Source organism: Hippichthys cyanospilos, chromosome 4 (assembly GCF_059441005.1).
Source record: "Hippichthys cyanospilos isolate Australia breed blue-spotted pipefish chromosome 4, RoL_Hcya_1.0, whole genome shotgun sequence".
Lineage (NCBI taxonomy): Eukaryota > Metazoa > Chordata > Actinopteri > Syngnathiformes > Syngnathidae > Hippichthys > Hippichthys cyanospilos.
In genome coordinates this window covers 25,760,642-25,785,517 of record NC_142372.1, presented here as the reverse complement: position 1 = coordinate 25,785,517, position 24,876 = coordinate 25,760,642, and the positions used below count along the sequence as shown (strand labels likewise).

At 41.4% G+C, this 24,876-nt stretch overlaps 2 protein-coding genes and 1 pseudogene across 3 annotated transcripts in view; 1 reads left to right on the top strand and 2 right to left on the bottom strand.

Moving 5' to 3' along the window:
* Positions 1-16,468, top strand: part of LOC148425168 (uncharacterized) — a 32,577-nt gene extending 16,109 nt beyond the window's left edge. Inside the window, exons 2-5 of the mRNA XM_088413392.1 lie at positions 9,126-9,228; positions 11,723-12,253; positions 13,133-13,285; positions 13,393-16,468. Of these exons, the coding sequence (XP_088269518.1) occupies positions 12,130-12,253; positions 13,133-13,285; positions 13,393-14,594 (1,479 nt within the window). The 5' untranslated portion in view covers positions 9,126-9,228; positions 11,723-12,129 and the 3' untranslated portion in view covers positions 14,595-16,468. The remainder of the gene's footprint in view (positions 1-9,125; positions 9,229-11,722; positions 12,254-13,132; positions 13,286-13,392) is intronic.
* LOC148425169 (uncharacterized) lies at positions 1,038-6,309 on the bottom strand. 2 transcript variants are annotated; one of them, XM_088413403.1, is made up of 4 exons: positions 5,913-6,309; positions 3,547-3,822; positions 3,117-3,465; positions 1,038-2,948 (listed from the first exon to the last, which is right to left on the bottom strand). In XM_088413403.1, the coding sequence occupies exons 1-4, from the start codon at positions 6,031-6,033 to the stop codon at positions 2,789-2,791; spliced, it is 906 nt and encodes a 301-aa protein (XP_088269529.1). In that variant the 5' UTR covers positions 6,034-6,309; the 3' UTR covers positions 1,038-2,788. The 2 variants fall into 2 exon arrangements, with proteins under 2 accessions (XP_088269529.1, XP_088269528.1); XM_088413402.1 differs by having other exon boundaries at positions 1,041-3,822.
* Positions 7,660-24,604, bottom strand: LOC148425167 (uncharacterized; annotated as a pseudogene).
* Positions 24,605-24,876: the final 272 nt, after the last annotated feature.

The following is a 24,876-nucleotide window of genomic DNA, read 5'->3' as shown; positions in this document are numbered from 1 at the left end:
ACGATCGAACGCCTTTTCCAAGCCCACAAAGCACATGTAGACTGGTTGGGCGAACTCCCATGCACCCTCAAGGACCCTGCAGAAGGTGTAGAGCTGGTCTACTGTTCCACAGCCAGGACGAAAACCACACTGCTCCTCCTGAATCTGAGACTCAACTTCCTGATGGACCCTCCTCTCCAGCACCCCTGAATAGACCTTACCGGTGAGGCCATGGAAACCGACATAACTATCATAACTACAATAAACTATAATAATTATAATAACTATGATGACAGTCAATTTCATTTTACATTCATTTCTACCAAAGTTATATCATTTTTCTTTAATTTATAAAATTATTCTCCATATTCTGTTCTTCTCATGTCATATTATATCCATTTGGTTATGCTCCTTCTAGTGTTGTAGTTTTAAGTTGGAGTTTTTAGCCAATTAGAATTCAGCTAACTTCAACTTACTCGCTGTGTGTAATTTGCCTGCTCCCGGGGGCGCTAGGGCATTCGCTTCAACAGTTGCAAGCTTCTGCGCAAGCGCAGATGGACATGTGATCGGCCCGTATACTTAAGACAGCTGTAATGGCCAATCGAGATATAAGATCGCCATCTAGAGGCCTCACGTTGAATGTAACGTGAGTGGATGCTCACTGCAGGAAGTTGGTGCAATGCTCAACAAAGCTACGCGGTATTGACTTTGGATGATGTTAGAGGCGTAGCGTAGCTATTGGCTAACCTGTCCCGACTTGGCCATATTTCTCACTGGGCTACCAGGGGCGTGAGCTAACCCTGGCAAATAGTTCAGCTGGGAATGTCTTTTGTTTGCAAAGGATCGATTTGGTGTTTGGGGCTACATTCTGACTCATTGCCACATATACAGCGGTACCTCTAATTATGAGCGCCTCTTATTAAAAACACAGGTTACGAAACCTGAACTTGTCGAGTTGCAAAAGAAAATTCAGAATATGAAAGGCGACATTGTTGGCATATAAAAATGAGACACCAGCTTTCTTGAACAAGATTGTAATGTAACACGTCTCCACAACTCGCAATGTCTGTTAGTTTTTGACTCATTTTTATAGTTTATTAATAAACACAGATGTTTACCATGGTATTGCATTTTTCATCTTTCCATGATTCATTCACACTTTCCACCAACAGTAAACACCATTGAATTAACATTGTACATATTCACCTGAAAACATACGTAACATACCACTTTGGGCTATCACGTCTGACGTTAGTGTTGTTCAGTGTTCCCTCTAAACTGCGCACTTGCGCAAGTGCGCACTGCTCGCACACTCAGCGCACAAGAAAATCTATGTGGCACGTAGAATAAAATTCAGTATAAATGTATTCAATATGTGTAATTAGACCTAGTCCAATTGATGAGGCCAATAATATTGTTTTCTATAACATTTTGCATTGTAACTCAGTGAGTGACAGGTGTTCAGCCAATGATACGATAAGATTCACTTACACCACGCAGCCAATCATAGCATTGACAGTGCTTGCATATGTGCTCTGCCTGTACGTGTCGCGCGGGTTAGGTACCTAATAACAGCGCTTTCCTCTTATCATGGTGAAATGAACGGGCAGTGACACAGCCTCTGACCAAGCCAAAGTAAAAAAATAAATGTGGTTCTTTAAAGATGGAATGGCTGTCGATGTATGTACAAAACGAAGAACAAGCGGTGAAACCGTTTCGTTTTCGAGTGACAAAGGTCTACTCTGCAAAACATGCAGCGAAGCCAAAGTAGCATGTTGCGTTTTCCGAGGGAAAAATGTGGTCTGAATGGAAGTTGGACTACCTCAAGTGTCACATTCAGCAAAAAAAGTCCTTTGAAAGCTGTTGGAATTGTGCGAAGAGGAGACAGGGGGTGTAGAACATTATTGCAAGAGAATGCAAAAGACAGCCAGAAAAGAAATGAGCTGTGACACAAAACTAAATCTGACCCAGAGCAAATTAAAATTCTTATTGACAATATTTTACTTGCTATCAAACTATAAAACTGCATGGTGGCATTATACAGCTGACAGCATGCACTGCTCAGGATATTGTGCAGGCCATAACTCAAACTCCATGTTTCACTCCAAACATGGACTGGACATCCAGAATGATGCTAACCTCTGATGGTGCCTCAGTAATGCTAGGAAAGCACAATGACGTTGCAACTTTGTTAAAAAACAAAACAAAACAAATATAACGCCTAATTGAAGAACATTGTGTGGCCCATACAGAGGACTTGGGTGTTGATGACACCTGAAAAAATTTACTTTTGATGGGAGACGTGGAAACTTTTCTAAGAACTGTGTATTTCACTTTCTAAAATTCTTCACAAAGAGACCTTGGTTTCTACAGGTTTTGATTTTCTGGTAAATCAATATTTTTGATTGATGAATTGATTAAAGGAATTGCTAAGATCAGGTAAGAATACTATTAATTGTTTCTCGACATGCATAGCTACTCAAAGTTTCTCAGCCACTTCTGTTAGCGCTGTCCCAGTAATCAACGTTGAGCAAAATAAAGTACAAGTTGCATTTATTATTCTCATGAAACAGATACAAGCAAATCTAACGGGGTACAAAATTATAGAAGAATATTGTTTGCAAGGTACAGGAAAATGTGTAACTTGTAGTATTTATACATGTATGTGCTAGTAGACTTTTTAGCAGAATAGGAACGAGTCCAAGAATGCAAACCCACTCTGGGTTTCCTTTGCAGCTTGACTGACTGCCGTTTTCTCAGCAACACACGGGTTTTTCTTTGAGACAAAATTGACACGAAACCTTTTCTTTCACACATTGCTCCTAGATGCCTTCTCACCAGTGTGTATTTTCGTGTGCTCTTTTAAGTACTCCTTTCGAGTGAATCTTTTGCCACAAAATGAGCAGGCATAAGGTGTTTCCCCGGTGTGCGCCCTTGTGTGTCTTTTCAAATCTCCCTTCTGAGTGAACCTCAGACCACAAAACAAGCAGGAAAATGGTTTGTCTCCGGTGTGCGTCCGGGTGTGTTCGATCAAATGTTCCTTCCGAGAGAATTTTTTACCACAAACAGAGCAGGCCAGTGGTTTCTCTCCAGTGTGGGCAATTGAGTGCCTTGTCAAATGTGTCTTTGAAGAAAACCTTTGACCACAAACCGAGCAGGTGAAAGGTTTGTCTCCAGTGTGCGTTCTTTTGTGTGTTACTAGAGTCCCTTGCGCAGAGAATTTTTGGCCACAAACTGAACAGGTATATGGTTTTTCCCCAGTGTGTCTTCTCCTGTGTGTTATCAACGTTCCCTGCGTGGAGAACTGTTGACCGCAAAATGAGCAGGCAAACGGTTTTTCCCCAGTGTGCGTTCTCATGTGTCTAGTTAAACCTCCTTTCTGAGCAAATCCTTTGCCACACACTGAGCAGGCAAACGGTTTCTCTCCAGTGTGCGTTCTTACATGTTTTGTTAAATTTCCTTTGAAGGAAAATGTTTTACCACACACTGTGCATGCATAAGGTTGTTCTTTAGTGTGTGTTCTTGTGTGTGCACGCAGCAGCGACTTTGTGGAAAAGGATTTGTCACAATGGGAACACGGGACAGATTTGCTGTCAATGAATTGTCTTGAGTTGTCATCTTCATCATCATCAAAAGAGCGTGATGTTATGTCGTCACCATCGGAAAGGGGGGCCAGGAAGCCGTCCATTTGGGATTCTCCACACTGGTCTCCGTCGGCTTCCTCACCCTTCACAGTGACAACCATAAACGGGAAGGTGGTGATTTCCTCCTCCTGCTCCTCCTCTTTCGGGCGAGCTAAATTTAGCTCCTGCTCCCCAGAACGAAGGTGTTCTTCACGAACATCTGAGCGGGACACAATGACAAAAATATAGTTTGCTAAAGTCAAGCTTTGATCAATCGTCTCTCATTGAAACTTTAATGTTCGGAAATTTTCTATGAGAACAGATATTCAACATACAACTTGTCATTCACAGCTGCTATACCACTGCTATATACACATATACACTGCTGACTTTACCAGATATCTATTTGTAGCTGCTCCCTTTCTTAGTCTTAGTTTCATAAACCAAAATTCATACGGTATACAACTTCGTGGACCAAAAATTCAGAGCGATGCTCAGAATTAAGCGTTAAAAGATTTTTTGCGTGATTTTGCTTTTTGAATAAGTTTTACATCAAGGAATTGCTTTTTGATTAGAGCATTCTGGGATGCATTTCCATTGCAAGGCGGCCGGTCACTCTTTCAAGTAACTATTGGGTGCAGAAGAAATTTGCATTCTTTCTCTGATTGGCTCTTGACAAGGAAATGCAAGATAGAAAAATTTTAATTTCCTAAATTAAAGACGTTTTTAGTAAATTCAACCTAAGCAATACACTGCTTTACTTGTCATGTATGTGACAGATACAATTTAGACAAATGTTAACTAAACCGTCTTCTATAGTTATAAATGAGAACCGGCATCCATCTGTTGAGAGTCATGCAAAGCATGATAACGCCATTCAGTGGACATGATTGCTAATTGCACTTTCATCCCACCTGCATACCCTCGGATTCCGAGTTAATAAACATGATGGTGTATTATAGTCTAAGGTTAAACCCCTTAGCTGGCTTTATTTTCGTGTTACACTTATATTATTGTGCTGTGTTTCGATTGCAGTGTAACTGTACAACTAAAGACATTGTGTTAACTTTAAATGTAAGTACAGAAACAGAGAAAAGAATTAGTGTGAGCGCAGCGTGTCATGTCATAACACAAATCCAATATTTTGCAATCAGTGATTTGTGTGCATTTCTCAAGAGCAGCAAAAACGTCTTTGGGTCATTATGACCCTAAATAAAAAAGAATACTACCAGAAGTTGTTGTTTTTAATTATATTAATACGCAGTGAACCCTCATTTATCTGCGTGAGACTTCAAAAGAAAGAGCGGCTTTTTCCGTCGGCTGTTGGCAATCCAGATTGCGAAAGCAGTTTCCATACAGATGATCATTTTATTACGAGCTGTAACAACTGGCTACGCCGATTTGCCAAAGGTGATGGCAGCCATCATCTAACGTTCGCCTCGTCTTAAATGTAGCGAACGGTGGATTCGTTCATTCCCAAATGGCGGGCCATGGCCGGCTGGCTTCTCCCTTCGAGAAGTATCACCTTCTCAGAAATTGTCATCATTTTTTGTTGGCATTTAGGCTGTGTGTAATCCAAGCCTTCGTGTGAGCAGCATGCTTGGGAGCAATGTTTTATTGCAAAAGTTCAATGTGTAATGAAAAAAAAACGTTGAAGTCACGAATCTGCCTAATTGGAGAAAAAAAGATCTATGATGTGGTGAATACGTATAATGGAAAAAAATCCAAAATGTGGCAAATCTGCGACAGTGGAACCGCAAAGTAGCGAGGGTTCACTGTATACCACAATTTTATTGGTCCGGTCCACTTGCATGTCAGTTGGCTGTTGGCAGCCAGTGTCTGTTGAGGTTGAGAGTGTTACGGCATTATTTTCAAGAAAAGTTGTTGTTCACAAACAGGAATGTTATCAAAGCCAAGGGGATCATGATCAGAAGCATATTTTTCTTAGTTTAACCCTGCCAACTACCAACTGTTGTAACTTCCCCTCCCCCAATAACATTTGTATCCAGGCTTTGCCTATCAAGAAAGTTGCATAAATGCAGAAAACGTCAAAGAGTTGTAAGTAATGTGCATACAATTGCCATTTCAACAAATATGTTGATTATACGTGGTAAATGTGCGATAATTTTTGTGATTAAAATGTAGAAGTTTAGAAAGGCCCAAAGCGAAAAAAATGCAACTGTTTTATAAAGAGAGGCATCGTGTCATTTAAAAGGTGAAATATGATTACATAAAATTGTACGCACACAAACACAAACGTCTCCAACATCCTAAATACGCAAATGAGAGAATTAAAAGAAGTAACGTAACCTGCTGTGTGTAATCCAACCAGAGGTTGCGTGAAGTCGGCGTCCGGGACTGGAGTTTGTCCTTCATTCGTTTCACAGAGTTCCACTTCATAGAGTTCTTCTTTCACACTTGTGGAAGACATTTTTACACGAAAAGTCACACATGCAGCACTTCACACAAAAATGATGCCTGCTCGGCGTCGGATCATTTGTTAGTGGCTAGCAAGCTAGCAATCCGGAGCGGATATCATCTGCACTGGGAAGAATAGATCCGAACCCGGAAATCTAAATGGACGACGTTTGGGTTCCCTAAAAAAAATAGCCCAGCCGTATCGAGACTTGGGTACGGTACATCCAGCTCTACGAACGTTATACAAAGAATTCGACTGAACCGTTTTATTTCCTGTGCCCTCTATATGACATCCTGTCAAGGAACCCCATAACCTGGACGGCATTGCTATCTAGTGGCAGAAATAGCACACAGCACTTTTGCAAGTTCCTTCGCCACTTGCTGTTTTTTTCTCGAAAATCTGCCACGAACATAGACTGAAACAGCGTGAGTAAATTCCTCTTTTCGTGCCAATCAAACCGCAACTCGAAGAATACTCAGTGTGCAAACATGACAAAAAAAAACAAGATTTTACTCATTTCCCTTACTTTTGGTGACGCCAAAATTGCGGCCAACGTGTAGCTCCGCCCTGCTTGTGGTTGTCATTGATGTCCCCTTCTTTTGAAAAGGAATTTTGAGTCTTCTCTTAACCAGTTGCAGCCTCTGATTGTTTTGCTGCAATGCCATGACAAAATATATCCAAAGTTTGTCCTTGCATAAAAAAAACAATCAGTTTTTTTAAACTCGGTATTTTGTCCTGTAATCTTGCATCACACTAATAAAAAGAAAAACGATTTCTAAAAAAAAAAAAGTACTTTGTCAACTCTGCAAATAAATCTGCATATAAATTGAATTTGCTTTGAAGTCTTTCACTTATTTAAATTGGGCACTAGCCAGACAGTGCTGTTTTTGTGTGTTAATCCAGCCCTAGCTCGAAAAATTCTCTATATCTGCAAACATGGACAACCCCCCCCCCCCCCCCCCCCCCCAACAAAAACACCCACAATTTTAAATTTTTGCGGCCACCGTGTAGCTCCTCCTTGCTTTGAGGTTATCATTGATGCCCCCGCCCTTTTTTCTTAAAAAAAAAAAAAAAGCCTTTTATCACCTCTGCATTTAAATCGATTTTGCTATTCTTTCACTTATCTAATTTGGGCAAGGGAAAATTACAAATGCAATTTATACTATATATTTTGCTAGAACTCTTAAATACCAATGTGTTGAAACCCACTGATGTAGAGGGAAAAAAATAGAAAGGTAGACATACTTTACAAAGTATGTCAGGAGACCAAAAGGCTTAAGTTAGGAAGTTGTGAGAATGAAATATTTGGCTTTTGAAACCAAAATGACACAACAAACCTAGAAGGAGAGAACCGGAAAAGTCAGAGGGCAACTCGCAAGCATTTTGACAAAAATATCAACTTTAATCTGCTTGCTATAGATCAGGGGTGTCAAACATCTGGCCCGCGGGCAGCATCTGGCAGTTGTGCTTATACTAATTTGGACAGTATTAAAAAATAATAAATACAAAACTGCTGTTTTAGAGTTATATAAATATATTTTGTGATCTTTATTGGTCTGGCCCACTTGGGAATGGATTTTCCTTTATGCGGTATGCAAGTTAAAACGAGTTTGACACACCTACTTTAGATGAAATTTCCTAGATAGCTTTTCTTATGTACAGTATGTGACTTTGAATCCAGGGCCAAGAAAAAATTGGCAGCCATTTCATTGACACAGCACATTTATGTCTCTTAATGTCATGCTTGAAATGAAATTGTTTAGCACACATAGTGCAACTGAATTGTTTCTCTCTGGCATGCGTTTTGGCATGCGCCACTAAATTTGTCTTACGGTTAAACATTTTCCCACAAACGGTACAAGCAAAAGGTTTTTCGGCAGTGTGTGTTCTTGTGTGTCTTGTTAAATTTGTCTTTTGAGTGAATCGGAGACCACATACCGAACAGGCAAATGGTTTTTCCCCAGTGTGTGTTCGTTTGTGCGTTGTCAAAATTGTATTTCTAGAGAATCTTTGACCACAAATTGGGCACACAAAAGGTTTCACCCAGGTGTGTGTTCTTGCGTGTATTTTCAAATCTTCCTTTATGGAGACTCTTTTCTCCCATACCAAGCATGCAAAAGTTTTTTCTCCAGCATGTCTTCTGATGTGTCTTGTTAAGTTCATCTTTATGGAGAATCCTTTAGCACAAATTGGGCAGGAAAAAGGTTTTTCTCCAGTGTGGGTCCTTGTGTGTCTTTTTAATGTAGACTTATTATAACATGTTTTGTCACACATAGGACATTTTACACGTTCAGTGTCAGTGTGACATGTCATATTGCCTTTGGAGTTTTCTTCATCGTCATCCTCTGTGTCAGGAGAGTGTGACGAGAAGTTGTTGTTTCCGATAGCGGTGCCAAGACGCTGTGTGATTGTGATCCTCCGTCATCTTCGCCTTCCTCATCTTCACTTTTCACAATGATGGTCAATGGAAAATTGGTGAAGTCAGCTTCCTGTTCTTCTTCTTTCACATGAGGATAGTCTGGCTCCTCTTCCACTTTTATGTAGAGCTGCTCTGCCTCTCGTTGCTCACAGTGAAGGTCTTTGCTGACGTCTGCAAGACAGAAAAAAAGACAAAAGCAGGCTTCAAAAGGTCAAGCTTTGTTCAACCTAGATGACATTATGATGAATGCTTTTCAGGTACATGTATAATCTGTTATGTTTGAGTTGGGGTTTGTCGTTTTTCTGGGGTTTTGTTCAGGTTTTAGTTAGTTCATGTTTCTGTTCCCCTCACGTCTGCCTTTCTTGTCTGTGTTCTCATATGATTTTGTCCACCTGTTTGTTTACCTGACCCCCCCCCCCCCCGTTTTGTGTTCTCGTATGATTTTGTCCACCTGTTTGTTTACCTGACCCCCCCCCGTTTTGTGTTCTCGTATGATTTTGTCCACCTGTTTGTTTACCTGACCCCCCCCCCCCCCCGTTTTGTGTTCTCGTATGATTTTGTCCAACTGTTTGTTTACCTGACACCCCCCCCCGTTTTGTGTTTGCCTAATCATTGTCCAGTGTATTTAACTCCTAGTTTACTTTCTGTTATTTGTTTGCTTATAGTCATACTGTCATCCTTCCAGGTTCACAGTCTTCTTCTTGCCAAGAATTCCCTGCCTACCAGTCTTAGTATCCTCCCCTCCAAGTATCCCTTGTCAACCTGTTGCTGTTTCCCTGCTGTTTACCGTGAGTTTGTTTCAGTTTCGAGTTTTGGTTGCTACTTTGTATTGTTTTGGTACCAGTTGTTCCTTCCTTAGTTTGATAAATAAACCCTATTTTTTTGAGTCACCTCTTCCCAGTCTTTCTGCATTTTTTGGGGTCCACTCCACTTCCTTGACTAAAGCCGAACGTGACAGAATAACCCGACCACTCTGGACCTATGAGAGTGCTATGCTGTCGCTCCGCCGGTAAACGCCCTCAGCCTGACGCTTATGCTGCAGGTACCAGGAAGCCACTGGACCAACAGATAGATTAAGATTACTGTGAGATTGCATAACCTTAGCAATAGCATCCTTCAATACAAGTAATTCAGCCACAGTAAAACAGCCCCCTCCAATTTGCATGGCTTCGCTGCTGGTTGCTGTCCAGTCCAAAGCAGATGCGGGAGGTCAATCCCCATTCCATCACCTTGCCCCGGGAAGGCGCAGTAAAAGGCACCCTTTCCGCGTCTCTTTCTCTCTCTCCCTCCCATAGTCCTTTTCGTAGTCGATTGTCGAGCCGAACGGCCAGCGCGATCAGCTCTTTTGAGGTGGTGGTTTCATCTCGAGTGGCGAGCTCGTCCTTTAACTTGGGGTGGAGCCCCATGCGAAAGATCCCACGTAGCGCTATCTCTCCGAAGCCGCTCTCTGCGGCTAAGATGTTGAACTTTACTGAATAATCAGCCACGCTACGGTTGACTTGTTTATTGTCTAGTCGCTGATCTCCGGCCTTGCGACCCATTACTGGGTGGTCAAACACGTTCCGAAATTCTTGTGTGAATGTTCCGAGAGAGTCTCGAAGCGCTGGGTTGGCTGCACTCGTGGCCATAGCTCAGGGGGCCGCCTTCTCTCATAATAAATGCAATCTTGGACCTGTCGTACCGGTAGGTCAAAAGTTGTTGGTCAAACAAGGGAGCATTGATGGATTAACTTCCCACAGGTGCCTTGCTCACCCACGTAGCGTGGAGGACGTGGGATGGCTGGTTCCCAGTGCCCTGTCGCTGTAGCCAGAGCCGACTTCTTCCGGGTTAGTTGCTAGAATTCGAGAAGCGACCTCCTCCACGCTTCTTGCTGATCAGGCAATAGCTCCCTGGAGCTCTTCTAGCTTCTGCTGGTGTTGACCGCTGGTGTTGACCAACCAATTGTCCATGGCTTACTAGAGCCTTGCGTACGCGCTTGGTGTTGGCTGGGTCCATTTTGGCCGGGTTATTCTGTCAATAATAACCGCTTAACCCAGGGGTGTCCAAACCTTTTGCAAAGTGGGCCAGGTTTGGTGTGTTAAAAATGTAGAGGGGCCAACCTTGGCAGACGTTCTTTACATATAGCAGCAATTAATTTAAATACATTTCAGTGAGCCGTTCTCTGTTTAACATTTGCTTTTTTATTTTCATTTCAGCTATCTTAACCATGTGTTTTGGTTCATTTGAAACATGCATATCAAAATTGAATTGACATTAAATATTGAAATTGAATATTCACTTAACTTTAACTTTTTTGTAACAGTTGAACAGAAGTAATTGTACTCTTGCGTGCAAATTACATTTGAAACATAAAAAATTATCTCACCATGGCAGTTAAAATATTTATTGAATTTTTAAACACAATAACAGAGAAATTAGCCAAGTAATAGTCATATCAACAAAAGCAGGGCTCATTCAAAATATTAAATAAGTGCAGGGCTCATTTAAAATATGAAATTAGTAACTATAAATGTTGATTGGATTTTTAAATGGTTATTATTCTGAAGTGAAACCTTAAAAAAAAAAAAAAAAATCAGACTTATCCTGAATGAAAAACGACTTGTCCGCATGAGTGTGATGGGTGAAACTGAGATCTGGAGTGCAGGACAAAGGCCAGGTGTGGCTCTATGGCAGGAGTATGGATGCGCAAGATGTCTTGTAAGTGAGAGTCCGATAGCCGTGTCCTCAAAAAGTAAAAGTTGGCGATATAAAGCTGCTGCTGCTCACTGCGTCACACTGCAGCTCAACGTTCCTCCTTTTGTTGATTGTCGCCATTTTAGAAAATTAGGGGCTCATACAGTCAATTACTCATATCCAATTTGCTGTTCATAATTGAGCCTATAAATGGCAGCATTTAGCACACGCAGGTAACAGCGCTGCTGCCCAATGTATTAATTCTCGATGCGGTTCAGACGTTATTGATTTTATGACGGAGGCTGCGGGCCGGATGGAAATTTACCATCGGCCGCTTTTGGCCCCCGGGCCGGACTTTGGACATGATGTCTTACACCCTTCAGTCCACCATTATTTCAGATGCATAATACGGCCTACTGAAATCTACAGAGAAACACTGAAATAAGCACCTGTTAACTAGTTCAATGACACTATAACTACACGACAGAATGGACTGTCTGCAAATTATTAGTCTAGCCCAGCAAAAAAGTTACCTTCGCAACCTTCAGGTTGTCTTTTGGTGGTGCTTTTTTTCTTTTTGAAAGATGCTAGTTCCTCCTTTTCTTTTAGACTCCTGAAAGTCTGAAGTGACTCCAGTATCCTTTTTCCAGGAGCCTCTGCTTCTAAGAGTCCAATCAGCCATCAATGAGAAAGAACAGAGACACGCATTGTCCAAACGGAGTTGCCGTACTAATTATGCCTGCGAGCTACTTCTGTGCAGATTTTTTAGCTCCACCGATGATTTCGTCTGAAATAGCCTTGAACGCACCGAGGCTTTGACATTGACCTTTCATCGCTAGACAAAAAATTGATTTACCTCCTCTTCGAGTTCGCTGAAACTCGTCAAGTGTTTGAGACTTACTTGCACGTTGAAGCTTTCCGAGCAAGCTTAGCTTGCTACCCGCTAACAAAGCGAAGCCTCTGTTAGCATTACAGCGCTTAACGAAAATCAAGCGTAAGTAAATTGTTCTGTGAAAATGTGTGCAAACGTTGTGAAAGAAGGACACAATGGAGACGTCTGCGGAGCAAAAGATGAGAAAAGGCGAGAACGCCGACTATTGGACGCCGTGTTAAGACCTCATGTTGTGTTCCGCGGAGCAGGTTTGTACACTTGCTTGTTTACGAACTGTACTTTCAAAACTTGCAAGTCAACTCGAATTCCCACTAGGTCATCGAAAAACCTAATTATAGTTAGATGTGACGAAGTATGTTAACAAATTTAGAACGCCTTCGTTCTCGGTCTTTGCGCATCATCTCAGCAGTTATCTTCATATATGTGCAGTATCATGTTTATTTTTAACATGTTTAACAAACGAATGTATGTTTTCACTTATGGGCATTTATTAATATAACCGCTTCTACCTTAGTCATCGTATCGGTACATTTAACTAAGTCCACTAGGCTACTTTTTACAGATCGGATAAACATGACACCTCCTAGTACCTTGTACGTTTCAATAGTGCAGCATCCGGCGCTGTACACATGGACATACACGAACATTTTTCACAGATTTTATATTCTTATTTAGTTGTTTTGTTTAAAATGACAATGCGTAAAATATTAGATGGTTTATTATTAATAATGAATAAATTAAATGATTGTAAAATTCAGAAACTCGCAAAAAATGTGTTCTTAACAACCTTCAGTATGTTTTAAATATAATTATAAGTCTAGTTATCGTTAAATTATATCGCATGGGGAGTTGTACTCCTCCAGAGGCTGCCATGTCTGTTATAGCTACGGACAATGGTAAATGCAACACCTTCTGCTGTCCGTCATGCAAAAAGGTCTAAATCTTACACATTGTCCCTTTAATCGGTGACTGATTTTCAGGCAAAAGAGCCAGGAATAGTAGCTTGATTAAACAAGGCTATAGATTCGATTGACGAAAGTAGTTTTTCTTCATACGTCCGCGCTAAGGGGTAGTGTGGCAGTACTTGTGACTTGTGACGCAAACCGCGTGTCCTGTAAATGTGACAGAAAAGGATCCTGGTCTGGAATGGCAGGCGTGGAGCTCCAAGATGGAACAAAAGGAGTCCCCAAACATCAAAGAGGAAGAGCAGGAAGCCGAAATCGCACAGTCTCAAATTCTGCGTGTGATTGTGAAGACCGAAGATGACCAAGAAGAGTCAGGTCAGTGGCAGCTGCTCCACTGCAGTCCGAGCACGGAGCAGCATCAAAAAGTCTTGCGCGAGCAAAGCTGGAATCCGGCAGACCACGTGTCTTCTTGTGTCATGCAGACGACACCGAAGATCATCTTTGTTTGATGCATCAGGAGCCGAGGCCCCAGCACATCAAAGCGCCTGTAGAGCAGCAAATTGATTTGTCTGGCGTTCCCTTGACCGTCATTGTAAAGAGTGAAGCTGCTGACGCAGCCACAATGGAGAGCTTCCAGTTACAAAGCCTCGGCTTGCCTCCTTTTTCAGACAGCGAAGACATGACGATGCATTCTCCTGACGAGTACTTGACAGCTGATAAGACATACCACACTGATGACAAGCACAGAGCATGTTTGCAATGTGACAAAACCTTTTACAACACGTCAACGTTGAAAAGACACCTAAAAACGCACACTGGCGAAAAACCTTTTGCCTGCTCCGTCTGTGATAAACAATTCACTCAGAAGGGACATCTAATCACGCACACAAGAACGCACACTGGGGAGAAACCTTTTGCCTGCCCGGTGTGTACTAAAGGGTTTTCTAGAAAGGGAGATTTAAAAATACACTCAAGGACGCACACTGGGGAGAAACCCTTTGCATGCTCATTTTGCCGTATGAGTTTCCGACAGAAGTGTGATTTAATAGCGCACACAAGAACCCACACGGGGGAAAAACCCTTTGCCTGTTTGGTTTGTGGCACAAGATTCACTCAGAAGGGACATCTAATAGCGCACACGAGAACACATACTGGGGAGAAAACCTTTGCCTGTTCGTTTTGTGGGGCGAGATTTACTCAGAAGGGAGACTTGAGGATACATATCAGAACGCACACTGGGGAGAAACCTTTTGTTTGCTCAGTATGTAGCTCAAGTTTCAGTGTACGGTCAACATTGATTCAACACATGAGAACACACACTGGCGAGAGACCCTTTACCTGCACAGTTTGTAGTAAAAGTTTCTCCAAAAAGACCAATTTAACAGCACACACAAGAACGCACGCAGGAGAGAAACCCTTTGCGTGCACAGTTTGTGGGAAAGGATTCACTCAGAAGGGTCATTTGATTGCGCACACAAGAACACACACGGGGGAGAAAACGTTTGCCTGCTCAGATTGTGACAGAAGATTCACTCAGAAGGAACATTTAATATCACACATAAGAACACACACAGGTGAGAAACCATTCAGTTGCACAGTGTGTGAAAAAAGCTTCCATGTAAAGCGCCAGGTCAAGAGACACAAATGCACTGGTGTGAAGGTGATGGACAAACTTGAGCAATGAGCTTGAGACTCCTTCCCCATTCCCTCATCAGGATTAGAAGGATTTTCATCTTGTGAGCTAAAGCAATGTATAATATTTAGACCATTATTAATTTTGAACTTAACTATACATTTCAATAAGGTGTAAATAAATGTGTTTAATCCAATCAACCTATTTTCTTAAACATACAGGGTGTCCCCAAAAATGTATACACACCTTAAATAATTGTAAGTTTGGGGGTTAGGGTTGGGCTTGTCGATGTACGTGGTCTTTCGGAACGCTTATGGACGTCCTGAACAGTTCCATCAGACTCAAACTTATCTCTAATTCGAGTGATGTTAACTTGTGTTGGTGGTTCTTTGTTAAACTCCCTCCTAAATGGTCTTTGCACTTCTACTGCGTTTTCATACTTCCAGTAGCATTTAATGCACGTTCAGATATCGAAGAGCGGACGGTTTTGTATTGTAGTCAAAGGAGTTCACGCGATGACGCGTCGAGCGACGCAATGGAGCGACGCGCGGCGCGTAATTACGCATGACGCGAGAAGATAAAAAAATTGAACTTTTGTTGCGTCGTGTCAGCCAATCAGCTTCGGGAACGTTCAACGTCTAAAGCAGGGGGCAGGAACAGATCATGGCGCCTCCTTTGCGGTCTCCAGGAGCGATCCAACACGGCCAGCTGAGCTTTCAATACAAAACGCAGCCAAGCAAGAGCACTCACCTGGCTTGTAGAAAGGCGGAAGGGAGAACTTGGGACAACTGGTGTGTGCAGCGTTTGCTTCATTTTTTTAACAGCTGTTGAACCGTAGTTACTGTGCTAACGATAGTGCAGCACTGACAGTACGGTATTTAGCACAGTATTGGCCACTTGATTGCGACATTGAAACTTTTTTTTTTTTTTGGCAGACAAGTATTGCCGTGAAGCGAGGGACACAGTTTAAAAAAGAGAATAATAAAGGTGTTGTCGGAGAAAATATTGGCTCTGCCATATCCCGAAAAAGTGAACATTCTCAGCCATGCTCTCCTTTCCAGATTCACTATAAAGTCCACAGCAAGCTCACTTCCCTCCCCTGATGCTGTTGCGTGAAAAGTGAACTTCATCTTGACCTCGCGACAAAACGCCTCGTGTAGAGCGTAAACGATGCGCTCCATCTGAACGCAGCATTAGAATAAATTTCCTTTCTTTAAAGTCAAGTCTGGTTGCATCACTTGGTTCAATGGGTTCAGTCTATAAGGAAAGAATAAATAATTGAGTTATCAGCTGCTAAAATGTGTATAATTTTTTGGCGGACATCCTGTATATTCATAGGTCTAGTAATCTCTCTTTGTGTTACATGGGGTGCGCAACCCAGGTGGGGCCGGTCATGTTTCTTTTAGCAATGGAAATCCAACCAGTTACTGGTTAAGCCGACTAGTTACTCTACACATTTGAATTCACCCACCAAATACAAAAGAAAATGGCAGCAAAGACATTGCCATACAACAAGAACTGAACTTATATTTATTAATTTACGTATTGCTGTGCATGGTAAATGTTTCTTACTGTCACAAATGCTGTATTAGATATTTTGTTTAAAAATTAAACTTTATATAATCTAGAAAAATGGTTACCTAAAAAATATTTTAAAATTATATATTTTAGAGCTGTACTTTCAACACCATGATATTTTTGCTTGTTATCATACCGTCAGATTCTGATATTGTCCCATATGAACTTTGATGCTCCGATTGTTCTTGAACAAGGTATGCGCATTGCCAAAACAAAGGAAATTCAGAGGAAAGTTTGCCTCAAATGAGCTGATTTGGGCTAAGCTTTGACACTTACTTGCTGATAAATATGAATCTTTGTTTAATGAGCTTGTGTGAAGAAAAAAATTAATCATCTATCATATGAAAGTTTCTTATGCTTGTTTCTTTATAATCGCAAAGAATTAGACGATCTGAGATTAGAAGGGCTGGATTTGGAATAGGTGGAAGTCAAACTGCAACTTTATACTTGTACCCCCATCAAAGGCCTACTTGGCTACTCTTAAATATTTATATGATCTGTGGCGACCTCTAGTGGCCAACAACAATGGTACAAAGCTCAATGACGACTAACGGTCTAATACCGAAATTCTCTTCTACACTCAAAATAAGGACGCGAAAGAGACATACACGCAACAACTACACACAAATACAACAGAGAATGAGAAAGATGTACTTTTTTGTCATGAAGTCCGCACTTAAAAGTGAATCTAGCAACGAGTTCCAGCTGCTAACCTACTCTCAACTCTACTAAACTTCCGCAAACACGCAGTCACGTGACAAGGGAAAGCAAAGTGGCCAAACTAGATCAAATTAATATTCAGAACAGTGGTTGACTCGAACACACACACAGTTTTTGAGCCTTTTATAGACCCGGTTTCTACTCATTTATTTTTAGCAATCATTTGCGCAAATAAGTTTGTCCAACAACGGGTCATGTGATGCATTTTCACAAAATCGGGCTTATGTTTCCGAAAATGAACATTGGTGATTTATTTTGATGTACTCTATTCTTATTCTTGTTTTCTTTTGTATTGCTGTATAATACATGGATGCATCTCAAATTGTCAATGATAAAGGGATTTAAGTACTAAAAAGAATTACTCATTCCATGTCTTTAAAGGTTTACAGTACAATACACATCAAATGATTTGTACCGCTTTTAGGCTTAAGACGACTTTTCACTGGATGTGTAATGAGCTACATTTAGTATGGCAAATCCGTATTTCCAGTTATGATGGTGACAGTAACTCCCCAAAACAGAAAACCCAGCCCGAAACCACAATAGAAACATGACAGCCCCTCTCCCTTCACCTGGTCGTCTGCTGCTGCCACATCTCTGCTGTAGTAGATACTAACAACAGTAGGTGAACATTTGACCCAGACTTGTCTCCTCCAATCCTGCGATGTTTTGGGGAATTTTGTAGGGAAACCACTTTCAGGCTAAAAATGCATTGTAATGTATTGCATTACTCTCATTTGTAATGAGTACAATATTACTATTTTTGTGTGTAATATATAACACTACCGCATTACAGGTAAAAGTAATGCATGGCAGTAATTACATTACTTTTGTAATGCATTGCTCCCAACACTGCTTATTACTTAATGCTGTCATCCAAAAGTCATTAGGGACATTATAACATTGCTGTACTGTATTTGAAATACAAGGCATTACACTACTATTGCATTATTTTGACTTTACTCTCACCAGCATACCTGGAAATATGGATTTGGCATTTTAAATGTAGCTCATTGTGCTCCTTGCACATCCAGAGTAATGACTGCAAACTAAACTCAAGTAAACTTTTATGCTCCAAATGATCCCAAAATAAATATTATTGCCCCCGTGGACTTGTGAATGATGCTCGGATCGCTGGAAACGTAGAATATAAACGTTCAAAAAGACCTAAACAAAGTTCTCTGCATTGCAACAATACACCAGTGCCAATTCATTGTAACCAAATGAACTGCATTTGTGTTTAATAACTGCTTCAATTAATAATATAAATCTAAAGAATTTACAAGGTTTATTTGGGGGAGCTATATATTATAATGCATTGTAACACGCGTTTCATAATGAACTATTACTAGGTTTTTGTGTGTGTAATGCCTTACACTACTGTGTTACAGCAAAAAGTAATGCATTACAGTAATTACATTGGTTTTCCAATGCACTAGTGGCAAGCATGGGACGAGATACAAATTCCACAAGACGAGATTGAGTCCACGAGAATGAGATATGAGATTTTTGCAAAATTAAAAAAAGGAAAAAAGGCTAATATAAACTTTTCAATTTCAAAATGATAGATTTTTATTGAGCAGGCTGCAATAGACTATCTAAAGTTTTTCCATATGCTGTGCAACAAATGATGTAGCCGAGTTGAACTCGAACAAAATAAAATACTATATATATACTATATAAAAAAAAAAACACTTTTCACATGGTGATTCAAGTAAAGTTGCAGCTGAACTCTTTCATAGTTGAACATGAAAAAAATAATGCATTATATTTAGTCCCAAACAGAAATTTAATTTTTTTTTTAATGCAAATAGTAACTGCAATTGTGAGTAAACACAATAGTGATTTTATTTCAGGACACCGCAACAAGCCATACGGGCTGATATGTGTGTGGGTGTGGTTTCTCTAAAACAGAGAAATAAGGCACAATTACCAACTAAACAGAGACATTCATACCAAACTTAACAACGTGAACTATCTGTGACACTTTGCGACACCGGAAACAAAAGGAGTAGATGGACCCAACAGACACTGAACACAAAGTAACAAATGAGGATGAAGTTCATTAAGAAAAGGAGCACGTACCACGCGACCAGGATTAGAAAACTATAAAATCGCTTTGATTTTGTGAGATGATTTTGTGAGATGTGAGAACGGTCCCGAAGTCGATTGGCTGTTGCGACGCGACACGCGACAAAAGTTACCATTTTTTTACTTCACGCGACGTGTGAAATTACACACCGTGGGGCGTCGCGCGGCATCTCAATGACGACAATACAAAAGTGTCCTTTTACGCCTCCGCGCTTGGTGTGACGCAGCATAAGACAAGCCCAGCTACTAAGCAGCAAAATAGTAAGTCAGACCAACCAAATACAGTACTCTCGTATTTGTTCCAGAGCTGTTGGAGCCCATCTGTCCCCGACTGCTTTTTATTCATTCAGCAAAGCATTATACCCTACAAGACATAACAAAAAGAGCCAGCAGGGCGCCACCAACAGCTGGCCCAAGGTTTCAGTTCACACTTTCCTGCGTCAACAGCTTTACCTAAGGACTGGGACGGTGTACTGCATAGATGGATTGCAATGCATGTTAGTCTAAACAAGAAATAAACACATAATGATAACAACCTAATATATGATTTCCTTCATAGGTGGATAGGTGAGTTGTCACCCACACGAGAGTTACTGTGTTTCCAACGTAAACGTGCTTATGAACGAACGTTAGTGTTATGACCCGTGGGTCATATGTAGTTTTTGTATGTTCTGCTGTGTTCTCCTTTGTTTGTGTGTGTGCGTGTGCATGAGTGCTTTTTGGTGGGAGTGTGTCAATTGTGTGCAGGTGGTGTCATCCCATTGGCTGGCTCTCCTGATTTGCCGCCCTATTTAAACAGTCCGGGATCAAGCTCTCTCTCTCTCTCCGGTCATCCCAACGCCAGAAAACGCCACCTCAGAAATTGTTAGTGTGCATCTGTGTTGCTCGCTGTGTTTTGTAAGAATCTGTGAATTGAGCAGTAGTAGGAGGGAGACGCCGTTTTGGTTTAACCCTTTTTCTCCTGTTTTTGCGTTAGGTAGTTAGTGAGCCAATTGTCATTCGTTTCCTTTTTGTTTGGCTAGTTAGTTAGGGATTCAGAAGATCTTTTGTTTATTATTTTGTTTGTTTGCTCTCCCTCCGAAGACAATAAAAACTGCTGTTTTTGTTCTCAACAACTTTAGTTTCACGGGCCTTTTCTGGTGGTGAGGGTACGGACGTGGGAGCACACACGTTATATCCCAGTTCCCCTAGGCTGGGAGTAACAGTTAGCGTTAGCACGCACTTCGCTAAACTAGCGAGCTCAGTGGTGTCAGGATCTGTTACGTCTCCCTCTGGTGGAACTCTATCTTATTACAGGATGAGCCTGTCTGATTGAACAGTGAAACCACCGGCTGCGCACCTGTTCTCGATATCCATCACCTATTTAGCGCAGCCGGAGCAGGATGGCGACGTCGGATTATTCTCTGAACTTCCATCGTGTCACCATTTCTTACATCCCAAGTTTTTCCGAGTTTCTACGTATCGTATATATTTGCAATTCTCCTAGTTGTTTCTCTCAGTTGCTACTTTGCCACGTATTTTCCGCGCATCCTTTGTTGTTACTTTTTCACCCCTCGAGTCTTTTTCGAGTGCTTTACTTTGATACTTTTATCCGGCACGACTTTTGATGTCGTTGCCCTGCGGGTTCCACTCCTCCAGTGGTTCGTTTTATACAGACTTATACTGTTCTATGCTGCTTTTTGTTCTCCATTCGGCCCCTGTCGTGTTTTGAATGAATCATGGTGACCGGTTTGCGGTCACCGGGAACTATCCAACACTGCCAGCTGAGCTTTCAATACAAAAATGGAGCCAAGCAAGAGCACTCACCTGGCTTATAGAATGGCAGAATGGTATGTGCAGCATTTGCTTCCATTTTTAACAGCTGTCGAACCCTAGTTAATGTGCCAAGATAATGATAGTGCGGCATTGACAGCTCAGAATTTAGCATGGTATTGGCCGATTGATAGCAACATTGAAACTTTTTTTTTTTTTGGCAGACGAGTATTGCCACAAAGCGAGGGACACGCAGTGTAAAAAAAAGAATAAAGGTGCTGTAGGACAAAATATTGTCTCTGCTACATCCCAGAAAAGTGAAAGTTCTCAGCAATGCTCTCCTTTCTGGATCCACTGTGAAGTGCACAGCAAGCTCGCTCCCCACCCCTCGTGCGACAAAAAGTGACCACAAAAATGATCATCTTGACCCCACGACAAAACGCCTCGCGTAGAGCGTAAACGACGTGCTTTGTCGCGTTAGGTGTGAACATAGCATTAGCCTTCATTCATAGATTTCTCTGACATTCTAAACATGGTCCTTTGAGCTGGATGGTTAAAAAGCCTTCTCTTTGGTGGACGGTCGACGACGACTGAACCAACAGGTGATAGAGCCAGACAGAAAAGAGAGAGGAAAGTAGCTGACAAAAAAAAGAAAGTCGAGTCGAAAGTCGAAGTTTTCTGTAATTTATGTTGTTTCTGTGTCTGGTACATGCAGCATCCACTTCAACCTGTGGGCCTGGAAGGGGGCTCCTCCCACCTGTGGTCCCTTCTGGAGGTTTCTGAGTTTCCCCAAATTGGGGTTTTTGAGTTTTTCCTTCCCCTTCTGGGAGCTTTGACAGGGGATGCTGTTGTGTACCCTATACTGAAAAGATGTCTCTGTACGACCTCTTTTCATTCTGTGAAGCCCTTTGAGACTTCGGTGATTTAGGGCTATATAAATAAAATTTGATTGATTGATTGATTGACGATGATTTGACTACAGCTACTGCCCTGTCGACAACTAATGTAGCCAGACAGGAAACCCAAATTAATGGTGGAACACAGACACCAACAAACGAGCGTATGTACCCGATTTTACCACCATACTCTTAAACGCAGACACCTGAGGTTTTTAGAAGTGGAGTCGACAACCAGGCAAGACCGAGGCCACAGCAGTAAGACCCTTTTCATATACTAGGTCTCGGCTCCACATCTGGGGACTGAGAGCTGACGCGAAGCCAAAGGAGTAAAGGCATTTGAAATGGTATGTGCAAAAAAAAAACAAAAAAAACATTGGAATAGGGTGGTGGTGTCTTGTGTTATGTAATGTGGGCTAGAAGTAAGATCGGGCCTAAAAAATCCAGTCCGACCCAACCCGGTATTAAAGCCCGACACAGCCTGAGCCCGACCAATTAACTTGATTTGCAGGCCCAAGCCCGAAGCAAACCCAAAATTTCATATTGTATTCATGAGGACTCAGGAGGAGGAGTTGATTTATGATAGCAAATGAATGCCTTTTTAATTAAATCTAAGTTTAACAAGATTGTATAAACATTTACATATTTTATATATCTGTGTCTGCAGAGGTTACATTAACCGACAAGTTTCCATCCTTGATGGATTTTTTTAAGAGTTGACAGGGAAAAATTTAAAGCTGTCCGTCATTGGTCCGTACTTGCTTAATTACGCAAAGAAATACTGGGGACTTGTAGAGGGGAAGATTATTAAGAGGGCGCCGTTCACGCACGCAGAGCATGCTCTGGCTCTGCGGCAATGTAACTATTCACTGTGAAAACACACCAAACCAATTTGAGTAAGTGCATCTTAAAGATCATGTGTACAAAAAATCTTTGTCCTATGTTTATTTTAACATAGTTTACTAACCTTTTGTTTGAGAGCTTTGAGGCTGTCATCTTTCTCTCGAAGTGCAACCACAAAGTAAACAGCTCTGGTCATGTGACAATATTCTATAAACATATGACATTGCACACATTTCATCTACACATTGTAGTATTTCAGTACTTCATGAAAAAGGATTGAGAAATCATTTATAGAGCCTCATAAACAGAATTTTCTTTGCAGTGACAGCTAAACAGGGAAACATGGGGGAAAACTGAGGCCAGTTGCATTTTATTTGCAGCAGTTGGTTGCAATTGCTGGGGCAACCCCTGAATGTGTTCAGGCGGTGTTAGCCACAGCATTGTCAGTAGAGATGTCACCCCAGGTTGTGTTCTTTCACTCCCTCACGTTGAGGGTTCCCTGTGTATTTGTAAATGACACTCATATCACCTGCATGACATTTATATTGCACCGCGTTACTTTTATTACAGGGACACATTGTAATTGTTGGATGTGGAGCCTTAAATTCAGCGACACTTTGCCCACACCTGTAGACAGCACCCCACACGACTGTGGAAGCCACGTCCAAATGTTCACAAAACCAAGACATGATCTGACTGACACCCCTCTCCTGACTGGAGAAGTTGTTGACGGGTCAGCTATCACAGGGGAAGACGAACCCAATAGGGTGGGATATGTAGTTACTACAAACCCGATTCAGATGAAGTTGGGAAATTGTGTAAAATGTCAATAAAAACAAAATAAGTACAATGATTTGAAACTCCTTCTCAACCCATATTCAATTGAATACACCACAAAGACAACATATTTAATGTTAAACTGATAAACTTGTTTTGTGCCAAATAATGATTAACTTAGAATTTTATTGCTGCGACATGTCCAGTAGAAATTGGGAAAGGGCATGTTTAGCACTTCGTTATATCACCTTTCCTTTTAATAACACTCAATAAACATTTTGGAAGAGAGGAGACTAATTCTCTTGGCTTCTCATGTGGAATTCTTTCCCATTCTTGCTTAATGAACCGCTTCAGTTGTTCAACAGTCTGGGGTCTTCTCTTTCGTATTTTACGCTTCATAATGCGCCACACATTTTTAATGGGAGAAAGGAATGGACTGCAAGCAGGCCAGGGGAGAACCTGGACTCTTTGACTTCAAAGCCACGCTGTTGTAACACGTGCAGAATGTGGCTTGGTATTATCTTGCTAAAATAAGCAGCGGCGTCCATGAAGAAGTCGCCGCCTGGATGGCAGCATATGTTGCTCTTAAATCTGTATGTACTTTTCAGCATTTATGTTGCCTTCACAGACATGTAAGTCACCCATGCCATGGGAACTAATGTACCCCCATACCATCACAGATGCTGGCTTTTGAACTTTGCATTGATAACAGTCTGGATGGTCCGCTTCCTCTTTGGTCCGGAGGACACGACGTCCAGTGTTTCCAAAAACCATTTCAGAAGTGGACTTATTACACCAAAAACACTTTTCCATTGTGCATCAGTCCATTTTACATGAGCTTGGGCCCAGAGAGCCCGGAGGCATTTCTGGATGTTGTTCATAAAAAAAAAAAAAACAAACAAACAGCTTTTGCCTTGCGAGTTAAGAGAGTTTTAACCCGCACTTACTGATGTAGTGACAAACAGTATTTACTGACAGTGGTTTTCTGAAGTTTTCCCGAGGCCATTTGAAGATATCCTTTACACACTCATGTCGGTTTTGAAGGCAGTATTGTCTCAGGGATCGAAGGTCACGGTCAGTCTTGGTTTCCAGCCGTGGCGCTTACGTGCAGTGATTTCACCAGATTCTCTGAACCTTTTGATGATATTATGGACCGTAGATGTTGAAATCCCTAAATTTCTTGCAAATCTGCTTTAAGAAATGTTGTTTTTAAACTGTTCAACTATACAACTCACGCAGTTGTGGACAAAGTGATGAGCCTCGCCCTATCCTTGCTTTTGAATGACTGAGCATGTATGAGGAGAGGGTCCGATTATACCCAATAACCTGTTCCCATTTAGCCTGAACACATGTGGGATGTTCCCAATAGGCGTTTGATGAGCTTTTCTCAGTATTTTTTCCCATCTTTCCCAACTTCTACTGGACGTGTCGCAGCCAAGAAAATCCAAGTTAATTAATATTTGGCAAAAAACAATTAAGTTGATGAGTTTGAGTGTATTCAGTTGAATATGGGTTGAGAAAGATTTTGAAATAGTTGTATTTTGTTTTTATTTACATTTTACACAATTTTCCAACTTCAACCGAATCCGGTTTGTACATATACGAACATTTTGTTTCTAGGAACATTAAAATCGACACGTTCAGCGCAAGCAGCTGAAATGTCCGCACTGATCAAA

Bases quoted from the DNA above. Each gene is read 5' to 3' on its own strand.
- LOC148425169 (XM_088413402.1), bottom strand. From the start codon at position 6,033: ATGTCTTCCACAAGTGTGAAAGAAGAACTCTATGAAGTGGAACTCTGT. The intron at 3,823-5,912 runs GTTACGTTACTT...TGTCCCGCTCAG, and splicing joins GGTTGGATTACACACAGCAG to ATGTTCGTGAAGAACACCTT.